Genomic DNA, 14180 nt, shown 5'->3' on the forward strand with positions numbered 1-14180 from the left:
AGTGCCACAAGCGTCTGCTCTCGCTTAGCGCACTATGCCCCCCAAAAATAGATCCGCTTTTACTGACATGCTTCCGACTTATATTGAAGTCTACTTTGAATTTAAGCGTCATTCTCTTTTCTCTCGACTGCGGCTTCTCAGACTACCCTTATTTGTAGCTCGTGACAAAATACGATTTCAGATCTGTCCTGATATGTCAGCATGAGCGATTAAAAGCCACGTCAGACCTTGACTTGATATTTATTTGGAGCCTATAAATTTAAATCGCAGTTTTTTTTTTTCCATTTTGTCTCATCCTTATTTTGAACATTTTGAAAACAAAAGACAATTGTTCGTTCGTGTCATTGACACAAATGAGGCAGCGCCAAAGTAAATGAGCCGTCGAGCACGGTACGCGCCCACGCGAAAGAAATATGTCAAGTGTCAAACAAGTGCTGAGTAAATGAGGCGTACGATGGAAAATGTGTGGACATCATTCGTGGACATCATTCGTGATTTCTAATCGTGTCCGTGATTCCTTCCGGCATGCGTGTGTTCTCCCTTTTTCACGCAAACAGGAAGGATGTCTGTGTGTGTGTCACAAAATGTGTGTGTGTGTGTGTGTGTGTGTCTTTGTATGTGTGTGGTCAGCTGAGTCACGCGATGCTAAGATGAGGTAACAGTAATCCTCATCAGTCTGTCAATAAATGTGTAAATATTTGTAAATCGTCAAGTCATGACCGCTATTCTTTCTCTTGTAACTTTTTATCATTTCATCATTTCCATTTTTCTTTGCGAAAGAAAAAAATGCAGCTTGCTCTTGTGAACAGGCCATGAAAAACTTTTTAAAAAGTCGTAAAGCAGTGCGCTGAATTGTCGGCAGTTTCTCGTCCTTGCTCTTCTTTGGCGACACCCAGTGGAGAAGAGTGGCACTACATTCAGGAACAGCGGCAAAATCTTGACTCACTTTAGTTCGTTGCTGATTTATTTGACGCCAAGTGAACATCCGGTCAAAGATCCAATCAGCTTTTATTTTTGTAGCTTAAAAAATGTAACAAATATACAAAAATAACTTTTTGGGGAGAAGAGGATATTCGTGTAAGAAAAAAATAAATAGAAAATAAAAAAAATTCTGGTGGGACATGTTCAGTTGGAGGACCACATGGACATCGCCGGAGAACACTTCAACTTGTTCTAAAACGGAAGACAAACACGAGGCGCGATGAATTAGCACAAGTACACATTTGCTGAGCCACGCTTGGGCGGTGACAATTAACTCATTTCGCAGTAATACCAAAAACGTCTGGTCGAGGCTGTTCGTCATTTGCTCCTCCTCAATAGCACAGATTATTTTTGGTTGTTGGTGGGTTTTTTTTTTTTTTGGTATACAGGAGAATTGTGCTGTCGTGGAGTTCCATGGAAGAGATGACGCCTATGTTGTTATTTAAAGTTGTACAATTCTACATAGAGGTTCTGTTTCTTAAATAACAATAATTTACATTATTGCTTCTCGCCCCTCGATGAGGTTTCTTATGATATGTTGGCATTAAAAAAAATAGATTGCAGTTACTGACATTTAAAAGTCTGTTTTGAGACGGTGAAATGTGTTTCACCGGGGATTCGCTGTACCGTGTTCACAGGTCAGGAAGCACCGATTGCAAATATGGAGGGAAAAAAAATGTGATCTGAAAGAGAGCTGATTTTGTTTACGAGTGAGGAAGTCTTGATGCAAGATTCTCCTCTTCCTCCTCCATTTCCTTTTAACGCGCTGTGGGAACATTTGTTCTTCTTTTGCGCTTGTTAACATTCCGACTGTCACTGAAACCCTTGAAATGTCACAAACACTTTGAGCGGGCCCGCCCTCCTTTCTCCTTCAACCACCCAATCTCGGTTTTAACTCTTTACACGTGGGAAAGGAGCACCGTGTAATTTACCGCGACTCACTTTATTCGGTAAAGCACTCAGTGGCTGTGACAGTTATTAGACGACATGGCTTTTCCCCCCACTTGTGATACATCAACCTTTGCTTTTTATGATGGGGGACGATCGCCTCAATTCAGTTCACGTGCAATCCAGATAACTCGTTTGGAAGCAATTTAAATGTGGCTCATAAAATAGCTTTTAACAGTCAAGCACACGTCAGCTTCACTGTTGTCAATTGTATACATTTATGCGGGTTGAAACATCATTTTGTGAGCTGTTCAAGTCAGCAAGGCACTTTTGAAACTCGAACGAATACGAGATGGAGTTGTTTTGTCTCGTTCTGGCGGGTCTGGTCGTGGCTCTGTGGCATCTGATGAAAAGTCCATGGTCACAAGTCAGGCGTGATAACGGGCCTGGATATTCAACTGAATCTGACACGAGTGTATGTCGAACTCAACTGCAGCATACCACGCGACAGGAATGTTAACTACAAAATCCAGATGGGAATGGGGTTTGAAGCCAGGTCATGCCATGCTCCGAAATTCAAAGATACAACAAGCAACCACGGGGAAAGGCAAACATGCTCAGGTAAAAGTCGCGGTTGAGCGTAGCAGGTGAGGCAGGAAGGTCGGGTGATGGACCGCATTGGCAACTGAAGATAATTCCAAGAAAGCTCATGCTAGTGCAGCTTTCATAAGTACCGAGCGAACAATCTGACAATGAGTCAGTCATTAGAAGAGCCTGAAATAGTTGATCTGGGTGGAGGAGTGAAAACCACTGGGGGAGTGCAAAGGTGACGAATGGTGCTCAGCTGTTTGAGAATCACCAAGTGAGCGCAATTATTTTCTTCACCCCATCTGTTCTTGTGTATTTTAATTTTGGTCGAGGTCATCACGCATATTTTATGTTAGCCCTTTTATTCGTCATGTCTGTTACAGCATGTTATGCAACAGCTATTAAGTTCTTTATGAAAACCTTTACAGTGGATGCCTGGAAAATTACCTTTCATGTTTCATTTAAATAAAGTTATTTCCACAACTGTCAAAAAAAATTTGTGAAACCTAATCTCTGATCAACTTCTTGGGATATTTACTTGTGGTGTCCCACAGGAGTCAGTGTTGGGGCCCAAGCCGTTATGATTGCGGGATGATAGACACATGTTCAAGACTTTTGACAGTGTTTAAACACGCTCACCTTATCCATCATGTCTTTGAGCCACTTGGCCGCAGGACTGACACACCACTGTTTGCCACTCTTGGTTACGATGCTACAAAAGAGTTCAAATCATGAGTGATTTTGCCCCCACGCAGCATCCATGGTGAGTTGTGGTCACACAAGTTCCAGGGATGATCCTAATCAAAAGAACCGTCCTGCGCTGTTCTGTTTGTGTGTGGGGTTTTTTTTTTTTTTTTTTTGGTGTCGCTTACAGGAAGGCGTGCTGCTTGCAGTCCTCCCGTGGTTTTTGCTCAAAGCACCGCTTGATACGCAGAAACCTCCTGGAGCCTACGCTGCGACAGCAAGGCAGCCGCACATCCGGAACGTTGGAATCCACTACAGAATCACAGAACAAGAAATACATCTGCAGTGGTGGTCCATGTATTTGGTACCTTGGCCTATACAAACGCAATACAACAGCACATAAGTGTGCTACATACAGCACGATTAATTTATTTATAATTGAGGTCAGAGCTACTGATATTGTTTAGACCAAGGGAGGATTTTACCTCCCACTGCAGCTGTATGTCACCCACAAATTTACCTTGTATCAGCACAAATCCAAAGATGAAGAGGAAAATCCAACATCGGGTCTCGAGAGTGGTCCACATCCTTACACGCTCCACGAACTGGACTCTGCTGGTGATGTGATAGAAGCCCGATGCGTGTTGTCCTTAAGTACTACGACGACACGCGGCAAAATAGGAAGCATGTGTACCATGCACATGTGTGTGAAGTGGAAAATATAATTAGGCAGTCGGAAAAAGGCACGGAAGCTGCCAGAGTTTGGCATCATTGTGCCCATATATGCGCAAAGATTTATTTTAGTGCAATGTGTGAGTCAGGGGGAATCACGGCTCTGCTAAGAATAGACCTCATAGGGAGCAGGCGACGACACTATAAAGCATAATGATTTTAAAACATTGTGGCGCGAGACACTGCTGAAACACTCTAAGAAGAGGAATTAGTCACAGCCATGTGGTCACTATTAAAAATTGTAGTACAATCAGCTGTCCATTTTCTACAGTGCTTATCCTCATTAAGGTTGTAGGTGCTACGGACGACCCAGGAGACATAACAAAGCTCAATGAGGCAATTACAGGAATTAAAATGCAACAATCAAGATGCAAAAGGGGGGGAAGGGGGTTGACGAACTTCATTAATTTCCTTGACAATTATTATTTCAATAGAGATCTACTTTCATACTTTTAATTTTTATCATACTTTCAAAACATTTAAATGCTTTTGTTTTATTTTGAAACAAAGTTGATATCTGATCAGATTCATTCATGAGCGTCTCGTGACGTCAACTACGTCATAAACGTCCTCGCGAGATTTGCTGCACAGCGCCCCTTGGTGGACGTGTGTGGGAAAGGCGACAGGCGGTATGTGGACTACGCCGCTGCTAGCTGTAGCATCCAACACAAACACGGACTAAATTCAGTTTTCGTGGCCGCTGGCTCCACCGACGCTCGGAGAGGATTTTTATTTCGGTTCCAAGTTTCCTTTTGGACGCCTCAAGACCACCGAGGGGAGCGACGGCAAGAGTTGAACCCCGCTGACACCCGCGCGGAGCCCCTGCGGCCTGCTTCCCCAGCCCGCTTTCCTGTGTAGTTCGGGCGGCGAGTGCCGTCACGAGAGCCCGAGGCTTCCGCTGCCCTCAGCTTTTCGCTCCCAAGCAAACCGGTGGAGCCGCGAAATTCTTCCTTGACGAACTTTAAATCTCATCCAGGGTGGACTGCTAGCCCATCGACGCCCAGGCGCTGCTGCTTGTACCCAAAGGAGAGCTTGTTGGCGACGACGCGGCCTTTTTGGTTGGTTTGTTGTGGGCCGCCATGAGTCTCGGCGAACAATAACAAGACGCGGAAGACCACTGGTCCGGTACCGGGCCCGCCTTCCATGACACCAACACGGCGGCCGCTTTTCAAACCGGGCCTAGTACGCACACCGACTATGGAAGTATCGCGGTGCAGCCGCAGCAAAGCGGGTCATTTTTGTAACCAAAGCCCCCATGAGAGAGCCCCGGCCGAGCGGCTCTGAAGCGACGTCCAGGCTCCGGTCTGCACACTATGCTCCACCGAACCGAACCAGGGCCTGCTTGTGTACGACTCTGCATTGAGGCTGGATTTGGGATGGGAGTGAGGAAGCGAGGTTAAGACCCTGGCCCCCTATGTTGTCTTCAAAGCCCCCACAGTCCATTCGCCGCGTGTCGTGTTTGTGTTTCCCGGACACTTTTTTGCTGCTTTGAACGCATCGGAACCGAGCGGACCGGCTCGCCGGGTCAGGCCGCTGCGATGAACCCGGTGAACGCGACGTCGCTCTACGTGTCTGCGAGCCGCTCGGTGCTGCAGTGCGACCCCCGAGACCCCCGCGCCCTGTCCGAGATGTGCAAGCTGCTGCCTTTCTTCCGGCAGTCTGTGTCCTGTTTGGTCTGCGGTGAGTGCAAGAATGCGACTATTGCACGAACGTTTGCTCAGTTGCCTTTTCATCATTTGACTGGCGTGCTTTGCGTGGTTGTTGTCAGCTGCCATGCGGGCGTTTTTTTCCGTGATGATGCGTTTAAGTGCAGTCGGAAGTGACGAAGAGTAATTCACAATTTAGTCGCAATGCAACTCTTCAAGTCATTGTCCCACATCACTTCAAAACAATCATCGTGCCGCCATCCTACCTATCCGTCGCACTATTTTACATTCCGTTTACATTCTGACAGCTTACTGACCCGCGCAGAACCACTGCACGTTATGTGTCGATTCTTTATTGTATTGACTAAAAGTATTGCTTTCAACACGTTTCGCACAGCAGCTTTCCAATCGGAAGGGAAAAGTGATGAAATCTTGTTCCCGTGGCAATGTGAGCTTTTGTTTTCCCGGGGATAGTGAAGGCAGCTTCCAGCATCACGACACACCCCCTTTGTGCTCTTCTTGTGCGCTGCTGTTTTGGATTTCCATGTGACTCGAGCAGAGTGAATTTTCAGTGGGGAAAAAAATGGTCATAAGTAGAATTTTTAAAATTCTGACGTTTTGGATTCAACGTAACGTGTGTCAATTGGATGGATGGGTGTACTGATTGTATTTTCTGAACGTTCTCCTTCCCATTCATCCTCCTCAGTCTGAATGAATGATCAATATGAGACAGTGGCCCATACAAGCTGCGGTTGCCCTTATCAATGAGCCTTCATCACTTATTTTTTTTTTTTCCTGCCTGCAGCTGCAGACGTTCGCGGCCAACGTCGCTAAGGAAGCGGCGCTCAAAGAGCCGTTTGTCGCCCGCGGAATATAAATAAACACACTTGAGGCAGCTGTGAGGAGACAGGAAGGAGGAAAAGTTCATCCATTCCAGATATAATGCTCGTGACGAAAGAAAGGCTCCCGGATGTTAAAAAGAAGGAAAGTGGGCCGCATGGAGGCGTCGATAAGAATCGTCTGACTGAAAGAGTTTGTTTAGTCAGGGTTGAGTAATTAGTTTTGTGTTCTAGTGCTTCGTCAAACACGCAATGGCCAAAAGTAACTTTTCTTACAATGGCTATCTGGCTTGTATCTCGGACAAAATCTTAAGGATTTAGACATGCCTACCTTTTTTTTTTTCTTGCCAACTCAATCTGGGCTGAATTGAATTCAAAAAAGTATTGGGGAACTACTGAGGTGACATTTTGGAGTGTGGGAAAGGTGTCTAAATGGTGAATTAAGTGCCCTGATGCTGATCAATTTGCACTATGGCCATAATTTTTTTTTTCTGTACTTTAACGTTTGCTGTCCTCCATCTTGCGTCGCAGGTAACCTGCTGCAAGACCCCATGGCACCCACCGACTCATCGTGTCAGCATTATGTGTGCCGCGGGTGCAAAGGTCAACGGATGCAGCTGAAGCCGTCGTGCAGCTGGTGCAAAGACTATTCGCGGTTCCAGGAGAACCGGCAGCTGTCCCTGTTGGTGCGATGCTATCGCAAGCTGTGCCTGTACATCACGCACTCGCCGCTCGCCACACACATCGCCGGCGCCGCCGCCGACTCGCCCGACCTGCAGGCCGTCCTCAACGAGGGCCTGCGGCTGGCCGAGAGCGAGACCGAATCTGAACTTGAGCCCGACCCCGCGGAAGGCGAGGCGCCACCCGAGGAAGCGCCGCATCCCAACGAGATCGCCACCACCGCCGGTGTCAACGGGCTTCACGATTGTAACGGATTGGTCTCCTCGCTGGATCCGGGCCGAGCGGTCGTCAAGCAGGAGGACTTTTGCGAGGAGATCCCGGCGGGGACGGTGGCGGGCCTTTGCGACTTGGGCGGCTTCGGCGACGAGCTGAAACACGGAGCGGGGCCGCTGCTGCTGAGCGTGGAGGAGGTTCTGCGGACTCTTGACACGGACACCGAGCCCGACGACCCCCCCACGCCTCTGTCTGTCAACGGGCCTCTCTGCCCCGCCCTCCCTCTGGAGAGCAGCTGTCACCCCTTTCGCCCTCACCCGCAAGCGACCCCTCAGTCCCCCAGCGCCGCCCCCCGAGGACCTTCTCGCTGCCACCGCAAGCGCTCCCGCTCGGAAAGCGACAGCGAGAAGCTGCGGCCCCTCCCCATCGACAGCCTCCTGCGTGGACCCCCTCCCAACGGCACGCCCCACTGCCCCCGCCTCGGCGCCACCCCCGTGTGCGACTTCACCGCCGCCACGCCCAACTTCCACCTGGCGCCCGTGCCCAACGGCGGCCCGCCCAAGATGGGCAAGGGCCCGCCGGGCTCCAGCAAGCCGCCTAGGAAGACGGGGGAGCACCACGGGTGCGCCAAAAAGGCCAAGGCCAGGGCCCCCAAGCCCCGCTCGCAGCCCCGCGGGCCCCCCCACCCCCACGCTCACCCGCTCAGTCACCCGGCCAGCCCCTCCAAGCCGCTGTACAAGAAGCCCGTGGAGAAGAAAGGCTGCAAGTGCGGCCGAGCCACACAGAACCCCTCGGTGCTCACCTGCAGGGGGCAGCGCTGTCCGTGCTACTCCAACCGCAAGGTGAGCAACCCAGCATAAGGCAGACGGCCTACGCTTGACATCAAAACTTAGTTTTCTCTTTATTAATCGACATAAATGACTGCTATTATTGCTACTTTCATTTTATTCAAAATTTTGTGAATGGTTTTAACTACTTCTGCCACTAGGGGGCACTTTACTGTACTGTAATGCAATTTTGGGTGGTTTTAACTACTTCCACCACTAGGGGCACTGCACTGCATTGTAATACAATCGGCAGAATACAGTCAGTAGTTTTCGTGGGGGCGCAAAGACAAAACAATGCCTACAAAATGTATCTACGTCTAACCTATTCATTTGTGTGTGGATGTGTGTTTTCGTAGGCGTGCCAGGACTGCATCTGCCGCGGCTGCCAGAACTCCTACATGGCGAACGGCGAGAAGAAGCTGGAGGCCTTCGCCGTGCCCGAGAAAGCCCTGGAGCAGACACGGCTGACGCTGGGCATCAACCTCACCAGCATCGCCGCCGCCGCCCTGCGGGGGCCGGCCGGCGCCGCACCCGGCGCCGCCCTGCTCAACGTGGCCGGCGCTACGGGCTCGCCGGTCGCCACCGCCTTCTTGTCGGCGGCGGGCCACGACGGCCGCGCCTTTGACGACTCGCTGGAGATGCACTTTGACTGTTGACTCTCCACCCACTCGAAAACTTGGTGCCCCCGTCTCGCACGCATTCCCGTCGGGTCACCCCGGGGACTTGGCGGTCACGTGTCTTTTACCGTCACGCCCGTCGCCGTTAGCTTTGTCGTCGTCGTCGTCATCACTGACTGGTATAATTTATATTGATGAATGTTTTGTACATGAACCTACGTGGAAGCCATTGTAGGATCTATTTTATACATTACGTCTTTGACAGGGCAGCACGGTGGGTGGAGTGGTTAACGCTTCTGGCTCGCAGTTCTGCATTCGAATCTGGGCTTCCTGCGTGGAGTTTGCGTGTTCTTTTCCCCACATGCCAAAAACATGCATGTTAGGTTAATTGAAAACTTTAAATTGTCCGTAGGTGTGAATGGGAGTGTTTGTCCTGTGATTTACGAGCGACCGGTCCTCAGTCAGGACTCGAATCCAAGAAAGCAGAAATTCAAATCCACCTCCAATTTTTCAATCTTGACTTTGAAAAATGAAACCAATTCAACAATTGGCGCTCTGAGCTGAAAAATCACACAAGCTCAACACTAATGAGAAGAAGCAGACACAAACATTTTGGCGCCATGTTCAAAACGCTTGGCACATTTTTTGCGGTTCCGGGTTTGAATCCAAACTCCCGGGTTTCCTCTCTGAACTTTTCTTCCTCCCAAATTCCAGGAACATTGTTCAATTGAAGACTCGAAATTAGCCCCAAGTGTGAATGCTTCATTATTTGTCTGGCGACTCCGAGCCCGATGAGGACAACAGAAAACGAATGATTGAAGTCTGCGACATACGCCCCAGGCGCACCACGGAGGGCGTATGTTTTTTGGCAAGTCAGGCTGGAAGTTCAAAAAAAAAGAAAAAATGTGACAGGAAGTGAAAACAAACAAAAGGAAAAACATCCACCAGCTTACACGTGAGTTTACTTTTCATTTTCCTCTTGGGGGGGGGGGGGGGTGTTACCGTGCTGTTTTGTGTTTAGGCACTCCTCATGTCGACGTCGTTTTTAAATTAATTTTTTTTTTCCCTCCCCTCACCAATTTGCTGCTAAAAAGACGAGGATGAGGTTGAGCTCTTTTTTTTTTTTTTTTTTAACGTGCGTTAGGAGTATTTATTGTAGATTCTCTGAGGGTCGCTGTCTTTGCGTTTCATGTCTGGTGTCCACCATTGCCGTTGCCCCCCACCCTCCTCCCATCACCTCCACCCTCCTCGGGCATTTGAGTACCTGTAATATAACTGTATCATATTTCCACAAACAAAAGAAAATCCAAACAGTTGACTGCTGTGACTTGAGTCTTTGATGCTCTTCTTCTGACAGTTGTCCACAGGTGGCGCCACTAAGCAGATTGACGGCCAAGCAAGCAAAAAAAAAAAAAAACACCAACTGGTAATATTTTGTTAGAAAGTTTCAAAATCTTTATTGCACATATTTACAGATCAAAGATATTTACAGTCACGTTTTATTTACATCTGAGAGGCAATCCTCCCTTCCTCTTTACAATTGGAATCTGCGAGTCAATCACGCTACTCTGAAGGGGGTTTGAAGTTGCCTGTTGATGACACAAGATGGTGGCAAAGGGCTACTTTGGTCCAAGTGAAGCCCCTCGAGTCACGGAAAAAAACGGTTTCTTTAGCACCAAGATTGTCACCAAATGGCGATGGGCGAGTTATTCAGTGAACAGCAAAAAATTGGAGCCATTCGCTCGTTTCGGATTCCACGCACGTTTAGCGGGCAAACATGAACAAAGCACAAACAAGGTTGATTACGAACATCTTGTAAGTACACAGATTTGAAGATCACCCTTTTCCTCAATGCATCCGTGTCTTCAAAACTCGGAAGTGCTTGAGAAAAGCACTTTCTGATGGCATCAATCATCTGAAAAGGAAGAATTCCCTTCCACAAATAAACCATTTGTGGAAGGGAGCCTCCTAGTGGCCGAGTTGGGTAGGACATTTTGTTGATTTATTTATTTTTTTCAATTCGAAGAAAAGTTTGCAAATAGTCGTGACCATTGCCACCTCATCTCCCGTCGACGTTCGGCGCCACTCCCGCGTTCGTCCTTGGCATGTAACGTTGATGTTCACCAAGTTTTGCTTGACAGGTTCCTCCAAAGGCCTTCAAAGTGCAACAGCGCCCCCTTGCGTTCTAGCTGATGAGGAAGGCTCCAAAGAAGCTGCTCTTCTCATCCATGTCCACGGCGGAGGCGTTGGTCACGGTGACAAAGAGCCGGTCTCCGGGGCTGAGGGAGAAGAGCCCCCCTTGGTGGGCCGAGTGCAGCGAAAATTGGGAGTCCCGGGACCAGCAGGAGGTCCTGCTGGTCTTCATCAGCAGGATGGGAACCGGGTAGCTGCTCACCTGCAAAAAGCGAGGAGAAAAAGCTCATCAACCATAAATTTCATTTTTATTTTTTAGCACCCTCTGTAGGCCAAAGCGTGTCTTTGCTGATGTGCACTGCTGACACTCGCAACATGGTTGCGCCACACGACAGATATTTTGATACTTGTCATTTTGTGATTGAGATTTGGATTTTTGTGAGGGGGAGAAAAAAAATAATGCTCAGCTTTTGCAGGAGCGATCAGGCAGGATGTGGGAAAATGCACGAGAGCGCCATCACCTTCTTGTAGATGTACTGCAGGAGAGGCCTTCCTCTGTCTTCGCCGCTGTCCTCCTGGGCGTCCTCGTCCAGGGCGCGGCTATGTCTGAAGTAGGTCTGGGCGTAGACGTAGTAAAGGCCTGGCCGCGGCACCACCAGCTCGCCGTCCACCAGCTGGACGTCCTGCAGGAAGGCCAGACCTTTCTCGCCCTCCCACCACGAAATCTTTTGGCCGTGAACGCGCCGGATGGCCACCGTCGCCCCTGCGGAGGAGACTGAACACGGCGACAAAATCGGGTACGTCATCGCACGTAAGAGATGTATAACATTTTATGTTTGTCAAAATATGACTGAGGCCATTATTCTAAGAAGGTGGTAGTTTTTTTTTAAATTATTTTTTACAACTAAATCTCGCATCGACAAGTATTGACAGTAGCCCCCTTATTTCAACACATGCACCAACCAGCAAACATCTGCAAGCAATTGAAATTGAAGCCCACCCAAAAAGGGTTATAATAGCTGCTGATGACCACAAGGTGGCAGCAAAGCGTCTTAATTCTAATACACAAAGTGTAAATGAAGCGCCTCCCCTCACTTCAGCGTAGTTTTTGACCGCGATGTAATCATTTTGTATCCACTTAGGCCAAGCACAAAAACAGCAACTAGATGAGATTTTTAATGCATAAAAGGTGATATGTTCCCCTCAAATTAAATTTGAGACTGCCGAACTGTAAATCTAATTCACTTTACAGTGTTCCCTGTGGATCGTTCCTTTTTTTTCCTCCTTTGAGACCTTTATTCTGTTCTTGACTGAGAAACATAATTCACATCTTTCTACTAAGGAAATTGAAGTGAGTTTAGGAGTTTCATTTCACAGTGCTCTGGCATCATTTTGTGGCATCTTGCCACCAAGGAAACTACACTATGTGAAGAGGAGTTTCATTCATATCAAAGCAGCGCTTTAACGCCACCTTGTCTGGTGTCTGTTGGCAGTTGGGGCTCGGTTGCGAACATTAGAACCAGCTTGAAATGCCTTGTTATGGTCAGTATCGGGTTAATTGATTCTGAACAAAAGAATCCTGCGTAATGCCAGCAGAATGAGAATGACTCATGATTTGATTATTCCGAGCAGTTTTGCACGCACATTTCAAGTGGTGGAGTTTTGAAGAAAAAAAAAAACGTTTTATTTTCTGCTCTCTTGCCCTTGTTATGTGGGAAGCAGGTTGGACAGCAATTTTGCAGCTCATGCCAGACGCAGCCACGCATCGCATCTCATTTGCTTGTTTCGGTTAGCAGCTGCTCCAATTTGCCAAAATGGCCGACTATCATTTGTGTCGATAATTGATTGTTGACTTTACAATCAAAACTAGCGGCTGCATCGGTCTGTGGAGCGCAATTGAAAATGTCAAAACATAACGGCCGCGCAGCAGATGTTTTGGTCATTTTCAATTCTGTCATGATTGTGGTCTGCTGCTGTAAAAGTGAAACTTTGCCGTTTGCGAGTCGAGCAAAGGCTGATTCTCTTCTCTTGTGTTCCATTGCGGACGTCTTACCAGCTCCTCCTCCTGCTCCTCCTCCCTCCAATTTGGGTGTGAAGCTTCCGGTGACGTGAGCGGCGACTTTGGGCCGTGGCGACGTGCCGCCCTCTGGCACCAGCGAGGGCAGAACCCGAGACACTTCATCTGAACAGGAAGTGACCCAACGGTGAGTCAAACGGCAACAATAATTGCACTATTGTTCTTAGAGAGCGTAACTTAGCCAACTGCGCCACTCTACACGTGTCCCCCCTTAAAAAAAACATTTTTTTTAATCCTAAATGGCACTCCAGTAGCGCTGCTGCCAAATTGTGGCCCCCTCCGTGCTTCTTATCTAATCGAATCTGAAGAAGAAGAAGATGTGATGTATTTGTAAGCCTCACCTCGGACCGCCGACGAGATCTGCTTCTGGTAGCGCTGCGACAGCGACTGCTCCGCAACAAAACAAAAAAACACACATCAAAACACAGTCGAGTTTGGTATTTGCTTGTCTCACGCAAATTGGGGGGGAAAAAAAAGCACAACAAACTCTAAAAGGTTCTTGGAAGCACCGTCAAACGTCCTTGACTGGATCATATCTGAATAGCCCCTTTCCAGTCGGCCTTCAGTCGAGATTTACCCGATGCAATCCAGCTCTGTGCAGCCCCACAATCGCATCGCAATTATTGAAAACAGGCAACGTAACAGCACGCAACTGTGCCTCGTAAATCATCTGGAAGAGTTCAAATTCCAAATTCATCTCAGAACAGGGCGAGCGCATCGAGCATGATGTCAAACAAAATTCGCCATATTCACCAGAGACGCTCACTAATAGTGCCGCACGCAGTTACCTTGAGAAACTAACTTGATGACTTGAAATGATGACTTGATTTTAAAAGTAACCAAGTGAGATGACAAGTTACTTTGAAGAGTCACATTACACAGATACCAACAACCCCGCTTCACATAAAAATAATTGGAAGCGTATTTTGAACAGTGACATTTCCGAAGAATGTTTTTCATTGCAAATACAATTCAAGGCTACCCTTGAAATGAAGTCGGAGATGCAGACTCGGCAAAACGACGGGATTAAGTGCGGAAGACATCCCGTGTCACATCCGTTGAAGTTATTGAAGGAGATAAAGTGGATCAAGTCGGAGAAAAGGCATGCCCATTTTAAATCTACTGCTCATTTTGGAATAATTCCACGGCTCATTGCATTCATTTGAATACATTTGTTGCATTGGAAGTGCACTTTATGGACACCCTGTCCATATTATCTCAATATGAAGCGGCCTAACTCTCTCATGAATATGAATAGATATGATTGCGACCCA

At 47.9% G+C, this 14180-nt stretch overlaps 2 protein-coding genes across 3 annotated transcripts in view; one reads left to right on the plus strand and one right to left on the minus strand.

Moving 5' to 3' along the window:
- The first annotated feature begins 4376 nt into the window (after positions 1-4376).
- Positions 4377-9575, plus strand: msl2b (MSL complex subunit 2b). The gene is made up of 3 exons (XM_019874570.1): positions 4377-5553; positions 6890-8094; positions 8436-9575. The coding sequence occupies exons 1-3, from the start codon at positions 5412-5414 to the stop codon at positions 8733-8735; spliced, it is 1647 nt and encodes a 548-aa protein (XP_019730129.1). The 5' UTR covers positions 4377-5411; the 3' UTR covers positions 8736-9575.
- Positions 9576-10128: 553 nt separating this feature from the next.
- Positions 10129-14180, minus strand: part of tnfsf10 (TNF superfamily member 10) — a 7537-nt gene continuing 3485 nt past the window's right edge. The window contains exons 3-6 of one of the 2 annotated variants that reach the window (XM_019874763.1): positions 13248-13293; positions 12901-13011; positions 11351-11607; positions 10129-11091 (exon numbers count right to left, since the gene is read on the minus strand). In XM_019874763.1, the coding sequence (XP_019730322.1) occupies positions 10882-11091; positions 11351-11607; positions 12901-13011; positions 13248-13293 (624 nt within the window). In that variant the 3' untranslated portion in view covers positions 10129-10881. Of the gene's footprint in view, positions 11092-11350; positions 11608-12882; positions 13012-13247; positions 13294-14180 lie in introns of both variants that reach the window. The other variant, XM_019874752.1, reaches the window with a different exon arrangement.

The sequence above is a fragment of the Hippocampus comes genome, unplaced genomic scaffold, assembly GCF_001891065.2.
Source record: "Hippocampus comes isolate QL1 unplaced genomic scaffold, H_comes_QL1_v1.1 scaffold25, whole genome shotgun sequence".
NCBI classification, from domain to species: Eukaryota; Metazoa; Chordata; class Actinopteri; order Syngnathiformes; family Syngnathidae; genus Hippocampus; species Hippocampus comes.